At 53.9% G+C, this 20,574-nt stretch overlaps 1 protein-coding gene across 3 annotated transcripts in view; it reads left to right on the forward strand.

The window, feature by feature from the left end:
* ODAD1 (outer dynein arm docking complex subunit 1) overlaps nt 1-6,480 on the forward strand; it is a 29,575-nt gene extending 23,095 nt beyond the window's left edge. For 2 of the 3 annotated variants that reach the window (XM_036832136.1, XM_036832138.1), the window contains 8 exons: nt 820-1,007; nt 1,236-1,370; nt 2,192-2,274; nt 2,577-2,745; nt 4,560-4,723; nt 4,812-4,915; nt 5,266-5,344; nt 5,416-6,480. In XM_036832136.1, the coding sequence (XP_036688031.1) occupies nt 820-1,007; nt 1,236-1,370; nt 2,192-2,274; nt 2,577-2,745; nt 4,560-4,723; nt 4,812-4,915; nt 5,266-5,344; nt 5,416-5,934 (1,441 nt within the window). In that variant the 3' untranslated portion in view covers nt 5,935-6,480. The remainder of the gene's footprint in view (nt 1-819; nt 1,008-1,235; nt 1,371-2,191; nt 2,275-2,576; nt 2,746-4,559; nt 4,724-4,811; nt 4,916-5,265; nt 5,345-5,415) is intronic. The other variant, XM_036832137.1, reaches the window with a different exon arrangement.
* Nucleotides 6,481-20,574: the final 14,094 nt, after the last annotated feature.

Raw genomic sequence — 20,574 nt, forward strand, 5'->3', positions numbered from 1 at the left:
GAGTTCTAATCCCTGAGGGGCTGCTAGACGGGTCGCCGGGGGCTAGGGCTGGTGGGTGCCAGGAGAGGACTCCCACCAAGAGGACTGACCTGAGTAAGCCTCAGAGGAATTTGAACAGAGCAAGAAGCTAGTGCCCTGAGTCGAGGCAACCAAGGTTGGCGAAGGTGTGGAAAGGGGAACTAGAATGGTCCATGGGCAGGGACCCGAGGAGACTGACCTGCTGTTCTCCCAACCTAATGACCCTCTGACCTTTGATCCTGTGACCTGTGAAGTAGGCTTGGGGCACTCTGAGTTTACAGTTGGCTGCACTACGTTTAAAAGCTTAAAAGCTCCACCTTCGGCCAAGCAGGCCAGGGGAGTTTCAGTGAGTGAGCCCCCTGACTCTGCCCCATAACCCCATCCTGACCCAGCTCTAGGAACCTAGACAATTTTCTGCCTTTTGTGACCTTAACGGCAACCTGATTCTGTCCCATCCCTGTGACCCCAGGCTGACTCTGCCCATCCCTGTGACTCCAGGCTGACCTCACCCGGCCCTGAGACCCCAGGCTGACTGTGCCCCATCCCCCCCCAACCCCAGGATGACCCCGCGCATCCCTGTGACTCAAGACTGACCCTGCGCCATTCACCCTCCAATCCCAGGCCGACTTCACCCATCCCTGTGACCCCAGGCTGACCCCACCCATGCCTGTGACCCCAGGCTGACCCTGCCCCATTCACCCTCCAACCCCAGGCTGACCCCGCCCCTCCCTGGGCCCCAGGATGAACCCAAATCCAACCTCCAATCTCCCTGACCCGGGTCTAACCCCCCACCCCTCCCAGGGAGGAGGCGAAGACCAAGCTAGGCATGCTGCGGGAGAGGGCAGAGAAGGAGGTGGCCCAGAACGACACGGAGGTGCAGCTCTTGCAGCGGCAGATCGCGCACTTGGAGCAGCTGCACCGCTTCCTCAAACTCAAGAACGGCGATCGGCAGCCGGATCCCGCCGTCGTGGAGAAGCGAGAGCAACGGGGTGAGGCCGGGGCCGCCACCTCTGCCTCCAGCAGGCCGGGCCAGGGGAGGGGCGGAGCGGCTCGCTCCAGGTCTCGCCGCGGGGCGGGGCCGGCCGGGGGCGGGGCTGGAGGGGCGGGGTCTGCGCGGCTGCGGTGTTGTTGCCCCCTCCCCACCAGCGTCCCCAGCCAGGCCCCTCCGCCTTGGTGGCCGCCCCGGACGCCGACCTCACTGACCCCTCACCCCCCAGCCCGGGAGGTGGCCGAAGGCCTCCGGAAGACCTCCCAGGAGAAGCTGGTGCTGCGCTACGAGGACGCCCTGAAGAAACTGTCCCAGCTGACCGGGGAGAGCGACCCGGACTCGCTGGTGGAGAAGTACCTGGAGTGTGAGTTCCCGGGGGTAGGGGGTGGGGATGGAAGGGGCGGTGGGGGGGGCAGGAGCACGGCTCCCAGCCCCCCGGAATCGAGTGCAGACTGTGCTCTCTGTCTCGGTCACCGAGGGCCTCCGCTTCGGCCCTGGGGACTTCACCTGCGCTGGAGGGACCAGGAATCAGGCTCCGCCCTACTCGCCTCTTCCCGTCCGCCCGGCCTCCGCCCCTCTCTCTCCCCCCTTTCTCCCCAGTCTCTCTCCCACCCCCGTCTCGGGCCTTCTGACCTCTTCCTTCACTGTGTGTCTCCACCCGTCTGCATCTCTCTGTTCTCACTGAATGTATCTCCGTCTTCTTCTTTCTGTCCAATTTCCCTGGCGTGTCTGCCTTCCCGCCTCCCCCATCCGTCTCCCCTTGCCCGTTCCCTCCCTCCTCCGCCTCCCTCATTCCTGGGCCTGCGGGTCACCCTCGGAATCTTCCCCTTAACCTCTGTGTGCAGATCTCCGTGTCCCTGTTGCTGTCTTTCTCCCGGGGTCTAATGTTCTCTCTTTACCCACCTTTACCGTTTTCTCTCCCTCACTTCTCTGTTTCTCTGTGTCTCTCTCGGCATTTCTGTGACTTTCTCTGGGTCGCTATCTCTTTCTGTCGCTCTGCCTTGCCCTGTATTTCTCTGTGTTCCCTGTATCTATTTCTGTGCCTATATCTCTCCGTCTCTGTCTCTCCTTGTCTCTGTGTCTTTGTTGCCTTTCTCAACATCTCTTTTTCTGCCCTTCTGTGTGTGTCTCTCTGTTTGCTGGTCTCTGTCTCTCTGGACCCTGCCTTTCCGGACTCGCCCCCAGTGGAGGAGCGGAACTTCGCGGAGTTCAATTTCATCAATGAGCAGAACTCGGAGCTGGAGCATCTGCAGGAGGAGATCAAGGAGGTGAGCGAGACCCTCCCCTCCCCCTCCCCTCCCCTCCCCTCCCCTCCCCTCCCCTCCCCTCCCCTCCCCCTCCCCTCCCCTCCCCCTCCCCTCCCTCCCCTCCCCTCCCCTCCCCTCCCCCTCCCCTCCCCCTCCCCCCCCCCTCCCCCTCCCTCCCCTCCCCTCCCCTCCCCCTCCCCCCCCTCCCCTCCCCTCCCCTCCCCCTCCCCTCCCCCTCCCCTCCCCTCCCCTCCCCTCCTCCACCCGCGTCGGTGCCCCCTCCCTCCCGAGCTGGGCCCAGCGTCGCGCCCCGGCCCCTGTAGATGCAGGAGGCCTTGGTGAGCGGCCGCCGCAGCGAGGAGGACCGCCGCTCGCGGCAGGAGCAGCAGCGGGCCGAGTTGCAGCAGCGCGTGGACGAGGTGCACACGGAGGCCGAGAACCTGGAGGCCCGCTTCCAGAACTTTCGCGGGCAGCTGGAGAAGCTCAAGACCGGTGAGCACCCGCCCCGGCTTCTTCATCTGGAAGGATGCGATGAGCAGGCGGAGAGCCCTGCCTGGGCTGGCCACGCGGAGACATTCCGCGGACCACTTTGTGCACTCCCTTGTCATCTGTCCCGTATCCATCCATCCTGCATCCATCCATCCATCCATCCATCCATCCATCCTTCATCCATCCATCCTGCATCCAGCCATCCAGCCATCCTGCATCCGTCCATCCATCCTGCACCATTCATCCTTGCGGTGTGGAGTCCATGAGAGTCAGGCAGCCCTGGGTTTGAATCCCGGCTCCACCATTTGTGAACTTTGGTGTGTGGTTTCCTCTGTTGGAGCCCCTCCGGAAGTGGGATAGCAGTGCCTAGTTTGTAGGGTCGGCATGAGAATTAGATGGGATGACGGATGGAGAGAGACTAGGAGGTGGCAGTGGTGGTGGGGAGCTAGCAGGAGGGCCACCTCGTGCTGCACGGTTGGAGCTCAAGTATTGGCAGACCCTCTTTCCCTCTGTTGTAGGGACTGCGGTGACAAGCCCTGTGCTAGGTGGTGAGGACCGGGCTCTGGCTACTCGTAACGCAGGGGCTGGGAAGGAGGACACCTTGGGCCCTGCAGGAGCAAGAGTATGCCTTAGCTCAGAGTGGGGTGCAGGACCAGGATTTGGGGGGCCCGGTGCAGAATGAAAATGCGGGGCCCCTTGTTTAAAAACTGGCAAGAATTTCAAGTGACAATAGCAGAGCATCAAACCAAACGTGGGGCCCTTCTCAGCACGGGGCTCTGTGCCCATGACATTGGCTCTGCTGGGGTCACAGGGAAGGTCTCCTGGGAGCCATGATGCTTGAGGCTGAATTTGAAGGATGGGTATTTAACCGAAAAACTGGGGAGAGGGGATGCTCCCAGAAGGCAGGGCCAAGGCTCGGAGGTGCATCCAAGGAAGGCAGGTTCTTCGTGCAGAGAGGGCGTGGGTGGGAGTTGAAGAGGGTCAGATCCTAAACGGACGCCAGGCTGAGGCTTTTTCCTGGGGGTGCTGGGGAGCCATGGGAGGGTTGTGAGCAGGAGAGGGGGGTGGATAGGAGGGAGGGGGATGAGGACGGAGAGGGAGAGATGGAGCACAGAGGTGTCGGGCTGAGGGACCATGGGGGGATGAGGGCTGAGGCCCACAGGGGTCCGGCCCGGTGAGGGTGCAGTGGGGAGCCTGGGAGGAGGAGCTCCTCTGGGGGATGAGACTGATCTCGGTGTGAGTGGTACTGCGGACTGTTCGGAGAGGGGCCCCAGCAGGAAACTGTATGTGAGCCTGGGGCTCAGGTGGGGGAGGCAGGGGAGGGTGGTAGGGATGCCACAGGCTGCGTGCAGATTTCTGTCAAGGTCATGGGTGCATCTTAATTCATTCACGATAACCAGTTAACTAAATACAAGCGGGCCAATGGTGAGAGCGGGTCACAGCCTTGGTGCTGCTGTGATTTTCCTCCGCTTTCTCCCGGGGAGCACGTGTGTGTGTTTCTGTGGGAGAAGCACATCCTGAGCCGTGGGCTCGCTGGGCTGGGTGGAAGCTGGGTGATGCTGAGCCGTGAGCAGAGGACTGGCCGTGTGGAGGTGCCCTTGTCACGTTTTCCTTGGACTCCTCTCGCTTTTTGCCCTCTGGCATCTGGAACCCGGTGGCCGGGCACACCGCGGTGCCCTCCCCCCGCCTGGCTGTCTGAACTTGGGCAAGTCCCTTTGCATCTTTGAGCCTCGCTTGGGCAGCAGGGCCTTGAGGAGAGGAGAGGGTGGCACCCCATGGGCACCGGATCCATGATGGCCTGTCCCCTCTGACCCCAGATATCCAGCGCCTCTTCACCAGGGCCCAGTGTGACAGCACCGTCATCAATGACCTCCTAGGGGTCAAGAGCCACATGAGAGACCGGGACATAGGCCTCTTCCTGGGCCTCATCGAGAAGCGGCTGGTGGAGCTCCTGACGGTGCAGGCCTTCCTGGAAACCCAGGTTGGGGCACAGACGGTGTGCAGTGGGGACAGGGCGCCGGGGCCTTGGAGACGGGCCTGAGCGGACCACTGGCTTCTCCACCCTCCAGAACAACCTCTCTGCCAGCTCGCCTAACGCTGCCCTCCTGGTGCTGGGCCAGAGCCCCGAGGATCTTCCCAAGAAAGTGGCCCCACCTCAGCCCCCTGACAATCTGTGAGCCAGAGGGCAAGGGTCAGGGAGCTTCCCCGGGGGCAGAGGAGACGCGGGGCGCGGGGGCAGAGGAGACGCAGGAAGGGAGGGTTTTCAGGTGGGGGCGGGCCCCTGGGACTGAAGGGTGGGTGGGGCCCGGGGGCGGGGGGCGTAGAAGATGAAGTGGGTACTTCGGGGGAATCAGAAGGAGTAAGGGCTCCAGGGACATTCGATGGGGCCCTGGGTGGACCCGAAGGGGAAAGGGCGCTCAGAGCCCGGAGCACGGCTGAGGGTCTCAGGGCCTAGCAATGAGGCGCCATCGGCCTTCTGAAGGTCGAGGAGTAGAGTCCCTTCCTGTCTTCCACCCACTTTAGCGAGGACCCCCCAGGCTTTGAGGCCAACGACGACTATCCGCTGAGCAAGGAGGAGTTGCTGAGCCGCGTGGTGAAGTCGGTGAGGACGGGTGCCCGCGGGGCGCGGGGCAGCTCTGCCTCCTCCGGGGCCCTAACTCGCCTCCCCCGCAGCTGGAGGCCCGGGAGCAGGCGGGGGAGCGGCGCCTGGAGGAGATGGCCGAGGCCGTCAGGAAGGTGGACAGCACCCCGGCCAGCCCCGGCCTGCCCCTGCTGCCCAAGAGCCCCCGCGCTGTCCCCGGCTCCCTCGCGAGCCACAGGACTAGCGGCGTCCTGGCGTCCAGCGGAGGCCGCGCCACCGGCTCCAATGTCGGCCGCGTCACCTTTGGGGACCCCAGCTCCAGCGCAGGCCACACGACCTTCGGCTCCACCAGCGCCATCACCGGGGGACTTACGTCCAGCCGGGGCTCGACTGCGGGCCGAGTGATCTCCAGATCCCCCAACTCTAGCAGCTACCTGGGGTCCTCTGGATACTTGGGGTCCAGCAGAGGCCACGAGAGCTTTGGGGGCCCGGAGAGCAAAGGCCCTGAGTCAGAATCGAGTGGAGGCCTCGAGTCCAGCAGAGGCCAAGTCTCAAGCACTGGCCCTGCCTCTAGCACCGGCCGGGTCTCCACCACCAGCAAAGATTCCTAGAGCAACTACTAGGGGCACCCAGCCCCCACCCTGCCCCTGGCTCCTTGCAGGGCCTTCTCTGGGTCTCTGCCTCTCAATTTCCCCTATGACTCTCCATCTTTCTCACCCAGCTCCGGGTGAACTGCCTGCACACCTGTCTCCATCTCCCCTTCACTATGTCTCTGCATCTCTTCCCATCAGCTCCCCTTCATCTGTTGCCTGGATCCGCCCCCCCCAACCCCCGTTTCCAACCTGCCCTTCCCTTTCGGTTCCCTAATCTCCTGTTCTCTAGGCTTCCCGTTCAGTGTGTCTCTGTCCTGTATCCATGTCTGTCTCCCCATCTCTGCTCTGACCTCTCTGATTATCCCCCCCACCTCCTGTTTCGGCTTCCCTATTTCTAACTCCCTCTCCTCTCCCCCATCTCCCAGGCCCTCCTCGCATCTCATGTCCCTGTCTCTGTAGCTCCTCATTCCTTGTCCTCCTCAAGAGTCCCCAGTACTGACCAGTGGGGGAAGAATGGGGGCAAAGACATCAGGGTCAGCATGAGCTGTGACCATAGGAAATAAAGGTCAGAGTCTGATTTTTACCCCAGCCTGGTTACAAGCGTATATGTGAGTGAGTGAGCATAAGACATGGCTGTTTCCTCTACCTTTGGCCCAGGAGAAAAGGTATGACCCTGTCCCTATTCCCTGCCATTCATTCATTTACTCTTTTTTTTTTTTTTTGAGACTTGCACATTTCAGGCTCTACTGAGAACCAGGAACCGTATCAGTCAGGATAGGCTGGGTTATGCTGCAGTAAGAAGCAACCCCAGAATCTCAGTGTGTACCTTTAAAATTTTTTAATTTATATTTTGGAATTCTTCATATCTCAAGAGAGGGGACTGAAAGCAACATGTCAACCTTGCTACCTCAAAATTGCACAGGAAAGAAAAAAACTCCAAATTGCCCCCAAATTGCCCACCACATCGTTGATTAATTAGCTTTAATCAAGACATATAAAGAATATAAATAGTGACAACAGAAAGAAAGTATTAAAGAAAAATAAGGGACCTGGAACTCGTTCTGTTCTCACAAATGCAGTTCAACACACAGACTTTATAAGAATGCTTTAACAACACAAAACAGTCTTCAAAATTGTACTTAAAAAACTGGACAAAATTGGAGGTGACTCTCACCTGTGTGTGTCGGGGCTGCGAGCAGGGGTCGCCACCTTCCACTCTCAGCCATCCCGGAAGTTCAGTCATCGGTGGGCCTGGCACCGTTTGCTAATTTAGTGCAAACGTGGGCTCACTAGTTGTTTTTTTTTTTTTAACATGTTTATTGGAGTATAATTGCTTTACAATGGTATGTTAGTTTCTGCTTTATAACAAAGTGAATCAGTTATACATATACGTATGTTCTCATCTCTCTTCCCTCTTGCAGGCTCACTAGTTTTGTTTGTAAAATAATTAATCCATCAGAGTCATGGGATTTAATTTCCCATCGTGAGGGAAAGGGCTATCGATCTTGTGATCTGATGAGAAAGCTTACCTGTATTTATTCAGTTTACAGGCAGGATGTTAAAAGCAGGGCAGCAAATGATCAAGACAACCCAGCAGGGTGAAAGCCTTCTGGAGGGAACAGTCACTGGACCTGACCACAACTCCTACAGTTTTGGGCATCCTAGAAAACATTTTTGTGGAAATCACTTCTGAGAAATATTCATAAGGAACAGGAGATGTTGGAATGAATTATTAATTTTCACAGTCTCTTTAGTGCACAGTACAAAGTTAATAATTTTGTAAAAGTTCTCCCCTTCACACCGTATCAAATCAGATCCTTTGAATTAACGCTATGATGCAGAATCCCATCTCTTCCCTAACAGTTGCAGTGGAGGGGGACTGTCCATCTCTTTTCCCATTGATTTGACAAACATTTATTGAGTACTTACTATGTGCCATACAGGGTACTAGGCTCTGCGGATATAATAGTGAACAAGAAATTTAAAAACGGGTATTTCAGGAAGGCGATGGAAATGGCAACTCCCTAGGATGTGACTTCTGGAACTTAGGCTGTCATTCTCACTTTCTCCTTTGAGACCTGGGAAGTCTCATCTTGGCGGGGGGCAGAGTCATGACCACCAGCCCTATTTGCCATCCCAGAGGGACTTCCTCTTCTTTCTCTCCTAAGACAGGACAATGAGCACAGAGAACCCAGACCCTCAGGTCTCCCCTCCCCAAAGTGGTCTCAAGCCCCTATAGCAGGAGGCATTCAGCCTTAAACCCCCCCACCCCGAGTCTCAGCCACCTCAAGGGTCCTAGAGCTACACTGAGCAGAGCCTCCCCTGGTCCAGGGGCTGGGCTCGCCATCTATGGATGGTCAACCTTGTGGCAACAAGCTCAGAATAGAACTGAGGCCACTTAAAGAAAAGTCAGAGAATCAAACCCAGAATCCTCTTGGTTCCCAAGCAAGACAGCACTACCCTCGGGGTCATAGTCACATCCCCTGTGGCTCAGGGTGGAGAGAGCGATGGAGGACGCAGGCTTGCTGGGCCAAGGCTGTAGCTAGGGGACAAAAAGAGTGGGCTGCTGATACCTGCTTTCGAGTGGGGGTGATTTTTGTGGCAGTGACGGTGTTGGTGATAGTGGTGATGTTGGCGACGGCTGTAGTGGGGATGGCGATGATGGTGAATGAAGGTGGTGACTTTGGTGACAGTGATGATCACGATGTGATGCTGATGGTGACAGAGAAGGGGATGTGATGATGACGTTGATGACCGTGGTGATGATGGTGATGGAGGTGGTGGTGACAGTGGTGTTGGCAATGATGCTGCGAGCGCCACTGGTGGCCACCTCAGTGCAGACTCTTTATTGCCGTCTCAGATTCATCTTGTGACATAAGACTTGCATTTTTTAAGCCTGAGCTCGGGAATGTCATTCATTTACATTATACAGTAATAAGAAAACAGCAGACCAGTGCAGCTCAATCTTATTGGCAAAATGGAGAAAGGACTAAATTAAATTGTACTCAATAGCAGTGAAATTTGGAGCATTTAGTGATTTCTCTCCTTTAGGACTGAGGCAGAAACTGGCACTGTCGCATACAACCTGTGTGGCTTTGGACAAGTGTCTTCACCTCTCTGAGCTCCGTTCATCTTGAAGTCAGAGGGGGAATCCCTGGAGGCGTGATCAGGGGATCTGACCAACATTTAAAAATAGGAATACAGTAGAATAAAAAACATCATGCAGCACAGAGTGGTATTTGATGAAACCATGTTGATGTGAAATGATTTCTTACTGTGCGTCACGGTCAGAAAAGTTTGGAAGCCACTGATAGATGGCACCCATCATCATACACTGATTTTCAGACAAGTGCCCACTAATAACACCCGATATCAACTCCCTTTCAGATGCCGATTCCACTTCACCCAAAGCAAACGTTCCGGGTCTCCCAGCGGCTCTGTCTTAGCAGAATTCCGCCGCCAGGTGGCGCCCGTGCCCCGCTGTGAGCGGATTCTCCGTCCTGACTCAGCCCAAGCTGGTGATTTCCTTGGGGTCCCCCCCTCGCCCCGAGGATCGAGTTTACTGGGATTAAACGTCTTGACCACGAATAGAATTCCCCGAGCAGAGCACGGCAGGAGGGCGCAGGCAGTCACGAAGGGATGTGGCCGTCCTAAGATACCCACTCATCCCTTCTTGATTCCACAATGTTCATTAAATGCCTGTGTGCACCAGACGAGGTCCCCCCTCCCAGAGCTCACATCCTGATGGGGGAGGACGGACAAGATCCCAAATTCAAGACCCTACCAGTACAGGGAAGCCTACCCACCTAGTCTGGTGCAGGACGGCACGAGGTAGAATCTCGCCCGCCCCCAGCCGGCTGTGACCTTGGGCAGCTTGCTTAGCCTCGCTGTGCCTCAGTTTCCCCTGCTACAAAATGGGACTAATAGCACCCACTTCATAGGGTTGTCGTGAGCATTAAGTGAGTTAATATTTGTAAAGTACTTAGAAGGGGCCTATGTTTGTTAAACCCAGTGTTTGTGGGATCTTAGTTTTGAGACCAGGGATGGAACCCGTGCCCCCTGCATTGGAAGCGCGGAGTCCTAACCATTGGACCGCCAGGGAAACGCAAATTGGGACAGCCATTTTGGAAAACAGTATGGAAGGTTCTCAGAAAACTAAAAACAGAACTATTGTTCTGTAACATCTTATGAAAAAACCCAAATGAACCTTTTGGCCAACCCAATACCATATGATCCAGCAATCCCACCTCTGGGTATTTCTCCAAAGGAATTAAAATCAGGATCTTGAAGAGATACTTGCTCTCCCATGTACATTGCAGCATTATTCGCAATAGCCGAGACATGGAAACAAACCTGAATGTCCTCTGGCTTCTTTAAAAATTTAGTCCTTGCTTTGATTTTCAACAGTTTGACTATGATGTGCCCAGGTGTGGTTTTCTTTGTGTATTTCCTGTTTGGATTTTGCTGAGTTTCTTGAATCTTTGAGTTAATGTCTTTCATCAGTTTTGGACAATTCTTAGCCATTATTACTTCAAATTTTGCTTCTCCCTCAACGTGTTTCTCCTCTCATTTTGGTACTTAAGTTATATGTATGTATGGCTTATATTCATATATATATATGTTCCTTATATCTTTTATCATTTATTCTCTTCTGTGTGTTTTGTGTTTCTTGTTTTTTGTTTTTTTTCAATTGCTCTCCGTGCTTCCATTTGGCTATTTCCTATTGACCTGTCATTGTATTCATGAATCCCATCTTATCATCTTATTCGGGACCCAGTATACAATTAAACCTATTCAATTAACTTTAGTTTCAGATTTTGCATTTGCCCCAAATCTTGATTTGATTCTTGTCTAGATTCCAATTCTCTGTTGAAATGTGCCCTTATTTCATCTGCTTTTTGATCTTCCCTATTTTCTTTAGCAGCATAACCATAGTTAATTTGAAGTGTTCCCTGCTCATTCCAATATGGGTAATATATCGATCTCTTTCCATCATCAGTTTTCTTTCTTTCTAATTATTTATCAAATTTTCTGCTTCTACCCCTGCTGATGAAGTTTTAGTTTTAAGTCTGACATTATAGATAAAATGACTGTAAATGTACCTCATGATATCTTCGCCCAGAACAGGTTTCTGCTTTTTATTTTATTTATTTATTTATCTATCTATCTATCTATCTATTTATTTATTTATTTTTGGCTGCATTGGGTCTTTGTTGCGGTGCGCGGGCTTCTCATTGCGGTGGCTTCTCCTGTTGTGGACCACAGGCTCTGGGCGTGTGGGCTTCAGTAGTTGTGGCTCGCAGGCTCTAGAGCGCAGGCTCAGTAGTTGCAGCACACGGGCTTAGTTGCTCCGTGGCATGTGGGATCTTCCCGGACCAGGGCTCGAACCCGTGTCCCCTGCATTGGCAGGCGGATTCTTAACCACTGCACTACCAGGGAAGCCTTCACTTATGAATTTAGATGCTTAAATAAAATATTGGTGAAGAGAAATCATTAAAACAGAGTATACTATAAGCAGGTGAGATTTATTCTAAGAATGTAAAGATATTTCTGCTCTTCTTAATGTACTATAGTTTATCATATTATTAGGTCAAATGAGAAAAATCAGAATCATCTTAATAGATGCCAATAAGACATTTGATAAAATTTAAAATGCAAGCCTGTCAAAGGCACAGCTGCATATTAGGGCGGGGAGGACTAAGAGTTGACCTTAAACTGTGAGGCCACATGGATAGGATCCACCTTATGAGGCCTCCCAGGCAAATCCCTAGCTCCTCCCCCAATGCTACTGAGCGTTTATATAAATTCCCAGAGGGGGGAAACTTCTAACACATTATGGAGGTGAAATTGGGGACTTGAAAGAAACAGCATTCAGAAGGTGAGAATCCAGGGCTTCCCTGGTGGCGCAGTGGTTGAGAATCTGCCTGCCGATACAGGGGACGTGGGTTCGAGCCCTGGTCTGGGAAGATCCCACATGCCGCGGACCAACTAGGCCCGTGAGCCACAACTACTGAGCCTGCGCGTCTGGAGCCTGTGCTCCTCGACAAGAGAGGCCGCGATAGTGAGAGGCCCGCGCACCGCGATGAAGAGTGGCCCCCGCTTGCCACAACTGGAGAAAGCCCTCGCACAGAAACGAAGACCCAACACAGCCAAAAATAAATAAATAAATAAATAAATAAATAAAAAAAGAAGGTGAGAATCCATGGAGCTGAGGCCAGACCAAGAGGTGAGAGAGGGAGAGTTGAAGGTGTTCTGGAAATGTCCCAAATCACCAAGATCACAGCCCCAGTGACCGCGACATACTTCCTTGTGCTGAACTTTGTCCATAAGTTCAGCTCTCTCTTCAGAGAGCACATCCGTGAAGGGCTGAGAGTAGGGTATGGGTGGGTGGGAGGCAATACTGATGTTCTGAAAAATCCCACAAACCACCCAGGGGACATCTTTAGCACCCAGGGGACACCTTCAGTACCCAGGGGACCTCTTCAGCACCCAAGGGACATCTTTGGCATCAGCTGCATGATACCTGGGCTATTACTGGCTTAAAAAAGTACTGTCTGCAGAGCTGATCTCAGAGCTGGGATGGGACGACTCAGATATTCTGGACACCACTGTGGCCACCATCCCATAAGCCATCTCATCACACTTCCAACCACCTGCAAGGCAAGGTCCATGAGAGTGGACCTCCATCCAAAGGTAGGGCTCATGGAGCTGATGCTAGGGTCGAAGGGAACATTGTGGATGGTGTGGAAAGGCCTCCAACCATTACACGTTGATCTGACAGATGGGGACCAAGAAGCAGCCAACAGAGATGGGACGCCCACCTGAAGTGCAGGTCACGCCAATGTCTGGCAAAACGATTGTTCCTAAAATGCCATACACCACCAACTAGAAGATCTCAGCACCAATGGTTTTGCTGTGCTATGCCTGCAAGGACATAACCCAGGGTGTCCACAGTGAAGAGTAATCTATCCATCCGTGAACTTCTTTAAATTTGACAAAAGTCACCAGCAAGGCCTTAGTACCAAAGGTCTATGTACAGGTGGTGGAGGAGGATCCAGAAGTGCTCACATTCAAGAAAGTCTCCTGGGCTTCCCTGGTGGCACAGTGGTTGAGAATCTGCCTGCTAATGCAGGGGACACGGGTTCGAGCCCTGGTCTGGGAAGATCCCACATGCCGCGGAGCAACTAGGCCCGTGAGCCACAACTACTGAGCCTGTGCATCTGGAACCTGTGCTCTGCAACAAGAGAGGCCGCGATAGTGAGAGGCCCGCGCACCGCGATGAAGAGTGGCCCCCGCTTGCTGCAACTAGAGAAAGCCCTCGCACAGAAACGAAGACTCAACACAGCCAAAAATAAATAAATTTAAAAAAACCACAAACCTTCAATGTTTAAAAAAAAGAAAGAAAAGAAAGGCTCCTACAGCTCCTACCTGCATTTGTGGCTACCCTGATATTCTTTATGCCACAAGCCACCAATGGGACATCCTCACCACCAGATGACCTCATTACCACATTGACGTTTTAGTAAATGAGGAACACTGACACAGCTACGGGGCCACCTAACAGGTTACACATGGTAGCAGCTCTGATTTGATTAAAGTTATTACCATGTACATTTATACCACATAATCAGTGTGCTCGGTTGGGTGTGTGCACTTGCTACCCTGGAATGAGATTTATAAACTTTCCTCTTGGCTTTGCAGGGGGAAAAAAAAAAAAGGTTTTGTTAAAGGCCCTCTGCAAAGTCCTTCTCAAGAATACTAAGTATATTAAGTGGCTTACATGGGCATCAGTGGCAATTCTTCAAATGTCACAGCCACTACCTAGCACCCCTCATGCCTTCATACCTTAGACCTGTGCTGTCCAGGGTGGCAGCAGCTAGCCACCTGTGGCTGTTTAAATGGAAGTTGATTCAAATTTAGTGAGTTTAAATATTCATTTATGTTTTGGTGAGTTCTGAATAAGATCTGTACCTGAGTCAACAGAATTGTACCGGAATCGATTTCCTGGTTTTTGACAATATTCTAAGGTTATTTAAGATAGTATCCATGGGGGGAGCTGGGTGAAGGGTACATGGGAAGGCTCTGTGCTATTTTTGCAACTTCTTGTGAGTCTTAAACGATTTCAAACTAAAAAGTTACCCTCTTCCCCCCAAAAAATCACTTCCACAGGGGCACTAGCCATGTTTCAAACGCTCAGAGGACCACATGTGCCTGGTGGCTAAGACACCGGACGGCGCAGATGCAGGATGTTTCTCTCTCTCTGCAGAGACGCTATTGGACGGCGCTGTCCTAAATCAGGCCCCCATTGGACATGGTTACCCCCCCATTCCAGCTCTGGGGACACTGAGCCCTCCTTGGACCCCCACTGTCTGGCACCCCGCCCTCACCCATCCCGATGCACCCTCTGATGCTGCAGCAGGCTGCTGGGATGCGCGAAGCCCTCCCGTGTGCACCTTCTCGTGGACGGCGCAGTAGTTCAGGTCCTTGAAGTGCTTAGGGCAGAAGCGGCAGGCGTGAGGGCGCACGGGGCTGTGCGCGCGGCGATGCTGCAGGAGCAGCGAGGGCCTGGAGAAGGCTTTGCTGCAGCCGTCGCAGGGGTAGGGCCGCTCGCCCGTGTGCATGCGCCGGTGGATGGCCAGGTAGGACGATTGCTTGAAAGCCTTGCCGCACGTGGCGCACGGGTAGAGCCGCACGCCCGAATGCACGCGGAGGTGAGAGGCCAGCGGGTCGGACTGCTTGAAGGCCTTGGCGCACAGCGGGCAGAGGAAGGGCCGATCGCCCGTATGCACGCGCTCGTGCACCCGCAGCCTGTGGCGGTGGGTGAAGCGCTTGCTGCACACCCTGCAGGCGTGCGGCTTGCCCTCGCAGTGCTGCCGCCGGTGCAGAAGCAGGGCCGGCTCGGCCGCGAAGGCCTTGCCGCAGCCCCGGCAGGGGAAGGGCCGCGAAGGGGCGTGCAGCGGCTCGAGGCGGTGCAGCTCGTAGGGGGTCTCGGAGCGCTTCGGGCAGGACGCGCAGGGGAAGGGGCGCTCGCCCCTGTGGAGGCAGCGGTGCTCCTGGGGACGAGGACAGCACCGGGAGTGAGGAACAGAGGCTCACTTCTGCAGGACGTGCCTCTCCAGGTAGATCCACCCCTACTCCTTGCAGGTCTCCGAGAAAGAGACCAAATCAAGGTACACATACCAATTGTCTAAAAATTTTTAAATTACAAACCAAACTATTAAATAAAATACGTTCTTCCTCCCCCCTTGACAAATAGACCTTCACAATGACCCGGAAAGCCAGGTTCAAATTTATATTCTTTGGAATCCTCAGAGTTCCACACTAGAACTTGGTGGCCCAGGAGAGCTGGCTGGGGTTTCCCAGGCCTGGGGGGATATCGCACCCACAGAAGGACAGCCCAGCCCACATGCCCAAGCCACCCTTCCAGCCTAGAGGGTTGTGCACACAGGCGGGGCAAAGTGCACCCTGGGGATGGTGGATCCAGAGAGCCCTGGAAGCAGCCTTTGGGCTCCTTGGGTAGGGAATCCCAGGGTCTCTTGTCCCCTTGGCCACACAAGGAGGGGCAGCAGGAGAGGGTCAGAGCAGCATCCAGTAACAGGAGGGATCCAGGGTAGGGCTCTGAGAGCTGGGCTGCCTCCAGGCTAACTCCCGGCCTCTCCTTTCCTCCCATCATGGCCCTCACACACCTCCCCCCTCCCCACCCCTCCCCAGCCATGGAAGCCTCCCTTTCCAGTACCTTCTCCTCCAAATCTGACCCCTATCTCCTTCTTACCTTCCTCGAAAACCCATCCCCAATTTCCTATCATCTCATGATCACCCCAGCTGCTACATCCCTGAGTGCCAAGACCACTTTCTCTAAGTCTCTCCCCTCACATCTTTCCTGGGATTCTTCTACCTTCTAACTCACCTCCACATCCATTTACCCCTCCCCACCTCGGCCTCCTGGTCACCCCGCCCACATTCCCTTCAGGCCCAGCTCTGCTCCCCCTCTTCCGGTGGGCTCTGCCTCTCCCCACCGGCTCCCGCTCACCTCCAGTCCAAGGCCCTGCTCACCCTGGTCCCACAAAGCTCCACCCCTCCCTTCATACCTGGCCCTACCTTAGGTCCATTGCCTTGTCCCGCCTTTTCCCCGCAGGCCCCGCCCCTCGCAACAGGCCCCGCCCACCTCGGGTCCGCCGCTCTCCCCTGCCCCTTTCGCGTAGGCCCGGCCTCTCGTCGGCCCCGCCCCTCTCTCCGCACCTGCAGGTTGGTGGCTCGCTTGAAGCGCTTGCCGCAGGCATCGCAACCGTGCGGCCGCTCGTCGCCGTGCACCAGCCGGTGGCTCTTGCAGTCCGAGCGGCGTTTGAAGGCGGCCGCACACAGGCCGCAGCGAAAGGGCCGCGCCGCCGTGGGCACCACCTCGTGGCTCAGCAGCTCCCACGCGCGCTTGAAGGCCCTCCCGCAGGCCGCGCAGCTGAACTGCCTGGGCCGCCCCAGCCCCTCCCGGACCTCGGAGCCGCTGCGAAGCGAGCCTGGCTCCTGCTTACCGGAGCGCTCCTCCGCCGAACCGTCGGGAACCAGGCGCGCAGTCGAGTACGTCCCGTGCTCGTCGATGAGCTGCACCAGGGCCGGAGCCTCCGCCTCGTCTCCTCCGGGCGCCTGGGAGAGGAGAATGGGCTCAGTCCTCGGGTCATCCCCCCATCCCACCCCTGCCCAGACATGACTGTGGATCTGGGGCTGCAGCCGCCTCATCTGTAAAATGGGCAGATAACGGGACCGCCCTCCTGGAGCGGCAATGCGGATCAAATGGGTTAAGATTGAAATTCTGCTCCCCCCCCGCCCCCACCCCACCCCCGTCCCTCCTGACGCCTTCATTTCAGCAAAAGGCAGCTCCTTCTTTCCTTCCAAGTGCTCGGGGCAAAAACCTGACACCCCTTTTTCACACACCTTCATCTAATCCCTCATCAAGCCTGTTGGCTCTAACTTGAAAATACAGCCAGAATCGGGCCACTTCTCACCATCTCCACAGCCAGCACCCTCCTGTGAGCCAAAATCATCTCTGGCCCGGACTATTGCTGTTGTCTCGTCTCTGGGTTCCCTGCCTCAGCCCTCCACCCCTCAGGTCTGTTCCCTACGCAGCCGCCAGAAGGCCCCGCTTAACACCTAAGTCAGCTCAGGTCCCTTCTCAGCTCAGAGGCCTCCTCTGGTTCCCCTCTAACTCAGGGAAAAGCCCAAGTCCTCACGACCCAGGAGGCCCTGCATGACCCGCCTGTGTTCCCTCTTTGACCTCATCTCTCGCCTTCTCCTCTGGCTCACTAGGCTCTGGCCACACTCAAGGCCTCCTCAACGGAGTTGGTGCCTGGAACCCTCTTGCCCTCCACAGCCGCATAGTTCCTCCCTCACCTTGGTCAGGTCTTTGGTCCAATGTCACTTTTCCCTGAGGCCTCTCCTTACCACTCTATCTGAAATTGAAACTCATGCTACCCCTCCGATTCTTCCTACCTGCTTCCTGGCTTTACTTTTCTCCATAGCACTTATCTTTGGATGTGAGCCTGGAGCTGCCTGTGTCCATCTTTTGCACCCTGTGGGAAGAGTCAGCCTGGCAATGAAATATCCATAGAGGAGAACAGTCCCAAGAAAAGAGAGAGACAGCTTCCTAGATCTAGCTTCCTAGATCTAGATAGCACCTAGATCTAGCTTCACCTGAAGCATCCTTTCCTCCACTCTTTGGTTAGGTGAGGCAATAAATTACCTTTTGTTGCTTAAGCAAGTTTGAGTTGGGGTTTTCTGTCATATGGTAGGCTGAATAATGGCCTCTAAATATATCCAGGTCCTAAATATCTAGAACTTGTGAATGTTGCCTTAAATGGTAATAGGGACTTTGCAGATGTGATTAAATTCAGGATCTTGAGATGGGGAGATTATCCTGGATTATCTGGGTGACCGTGAATGTAATCATAAGTGTCCTTATAAGAGGGAAGCAAAGGGAGATTTGATGCAGAAGAAGAAGGTGATGTGACCACTGAACCAAAATACTAAGCTGTTGGCTGTGAAGATGGAAGAAGGGTTCAGGAGCCAAGGAATGCAGCTCTAGAAGATAGAAAAGGCAAGGAAATGGTTTCTCCTCTAACGTCTCCGAGAGAGCACAGCCCTGCTGACACCTTGATTGTGGCTCAGTGAAATTGATTTTGAACTTCTGATCTCCAGACTGTAAGTGAGTAAATGTGTGTAGTTTTAAGTCACCAAATTCGTGGTAATCGGTTTCATGGGAAACCAATATCTGCCATTTGCAGCCAAGACTCCACAGAGGCGACACAGCTAAAAACAAAAAACTTTTTATTTGGCGTTTATTCAGCACCTTCTGGATACTAGGCACCAGACTGAGTGCTCACAATAACCCAGTCTTCTGCAGGGAAACTGAAGCTCAGAGAAGGTGAGTCACTTGCCCGAGGTCACAGAGCTTGGGAGTGGAAGAGTCAAGATTTGAATCTGGAAAGTAACACTAAAGCAGCCCTCACAAATCCATACTCATCTGTGAATTTGGGGATGGTGTTAGAGATAATGTTATTAGCTAATGTTTATTTGATACTTAGAGGGTGTAGGCACTGTTCTGAGCAGTTCGGGTGTATTAACTCCCTGAACTCACTCTATGAGGTGGGAACTTTTATAATCCCCATCTGACAGATGACAAAACTGAGGCTCAGACATTAAGAAATACCTGGATCAGATCACAGAGCTGGTAAGAGGCAGAGGTGGGATTTGAACCCACAATATCCTACCCTTGTAATAATGAACCTTCATTTGATAGATGGGGACCCAAGGGTCCAGAGAGGCATAGAAACGATTCCAAAATCACTTAGCACTGACTGGCCTCTCCTGGGCTGGGACCCAAGCCAGGCTGCCTGCATGCTGTCCACATGCTCTGTGACCTCAAGAAGTCAAGATGCCACCCTGGACCTCAGTTTTTCACCTGAGAAGCAAGGGGCTGGGCTGGACTCATGTGTGGTCCTCAGAGCACCCCCATCAGAATCACGGGAGAGGCTGGTGAAACATACACATGAGTGTCACCCACAGAAGCTTCTCAAGTCAGGAGCTTAGGAGAGGGAACACTCCTCACCATGCAACAGCCTAGATGCTGGTGATGGAGCAGTGAACAAAACAAGCAAAACTTCCTCCCCTCTACTGTGGCCCAGCAGAAATTAAACAAGTAAAATATTAAGTATGGTGGATGAGTTTTCATTCGAACCAGTTTGAATGCAGCAGTTTGCATGAACATTTTCTTGTGCACAAGAATTTTAAACGAGCTGATAGCCAACAGTTTTCCTTGAAACGAATTTGTATACCCAAAGTTTTCACTGAAACCAGCTTCTGCAGAGGACTTTTCATTAACAGGAGCTAGTTTACAACTTTTTCATTTAAGTTAGCACAAATAGGGGACTTCCCTGATGGCGCTGTGGTAAAGAATCCGCCTGCCAACGCAGGGGACACGGGTTCAAGCCCTGGTCCGGGAAGATCCCACATGCTGCGGAGCAACTAAGCCCGTGCACCACAACTACTGAGCCTGCGCTCTAGAACCCGCAAACTACAACTACTGAGCTTGCGTGCTGCATCTACTGAAGCCCGTGCGCCTAGAGCCCGTGCTCTGCAACAAGAGAAGGCACCACGATGAGAAGCCTGCGCACTGCAACGAAGAGTAGCCCCCACTCACCACAACTAGAGAAAGCCTGCGCACAGCAACGAAGACCCAACACAGCCATAAATAAATAAATAAATTTATTTTTTTTTAAAGTTAGCACAAATATTGGACTGGCCAAAAAGTTCGTTCGGGTTTTCCATACGGTCTTACAGACAACCTGAACGAACTTTTTGGCCAACCCAATATATGAGTTAGGGTTAGAGTTAGGGTTTTGTTTTTTTAAAAAATAAATTTATTTATTTCATTTATTTTATTTTTGGCTGCGTTGGGTCTCCGTTGCTGCACGTGGGCTTTCTCTAGTTGCGGCGAGCGGGGGCTACTCTTCCTTGAGGTGTGAGGGCTTCTCACTGCAGTGGCTTCTCCTGTTGCGGAGCACGGGCTCTAGGCATGCGGGCTTCAGTAGTTGTGGCTCGTGGGCTCCAGAGCACAGGCTCAGTAGTTGTGGCGCACGGGCTTAGCTGCTCCGCGGCATGTGGGATCTTCCCGGACCAAGGCTCGAACCCGTGTCCCCTGCATTGGCAGGCGTATTCTTAACCAGTGCGCCACCAGGGAAGCCCTAGAGTTAGGGTTTTTTATGAAGACTAGCTTGAAGGCAAACGTTTCATGAAAGCCTGAGAAGTAATGGAGGGAAAGGGGATAGGAAATGCCTGGCGTGGGATGGGAATGCCACCTTAAAGGGGATGACCTGGGAAGGCCCACTGAGAAGGTGACACTGAAGCAAAGACCTGAAAGATGTACACGGAGGCGGAAGTGAGGGAGTCCTCATTTTCTCAAATGGCTCTCAAGTTTGAGATCCAGCACGATCATACATCTATCACTGCCTCCTGTTCTAGGTACAGAAATAATGAATACATTCGTTGTGCAACTGCTCTGAATCTGACACCATCTCCTGGCATCCCCACAACAGGGAAGGTGCCATTCTCACAGAAGCAGAAACTAAGGCTCAGAGCAGCGTGTCCATGGGCCAAGTCACAAAGCCAGGA

The sequence above is a fragment of the Balaenoptera musculus genome, chromosome 19, assembly GCF_009873245.2.
Source record: "Balaenoptera musculus isolate JJ_BM4_2016_0621 chromosome 19, mBalMus1.pri.v3, whole genome shotgun sequence".
Taxonomy (NCBI): domain Eukaryota; kingdom Metazoa; phylum Chordata; class Mammalia; order Artiodactyla; family Balaenopteridae; genus Balaenoptera; species Balaenoptera musculus.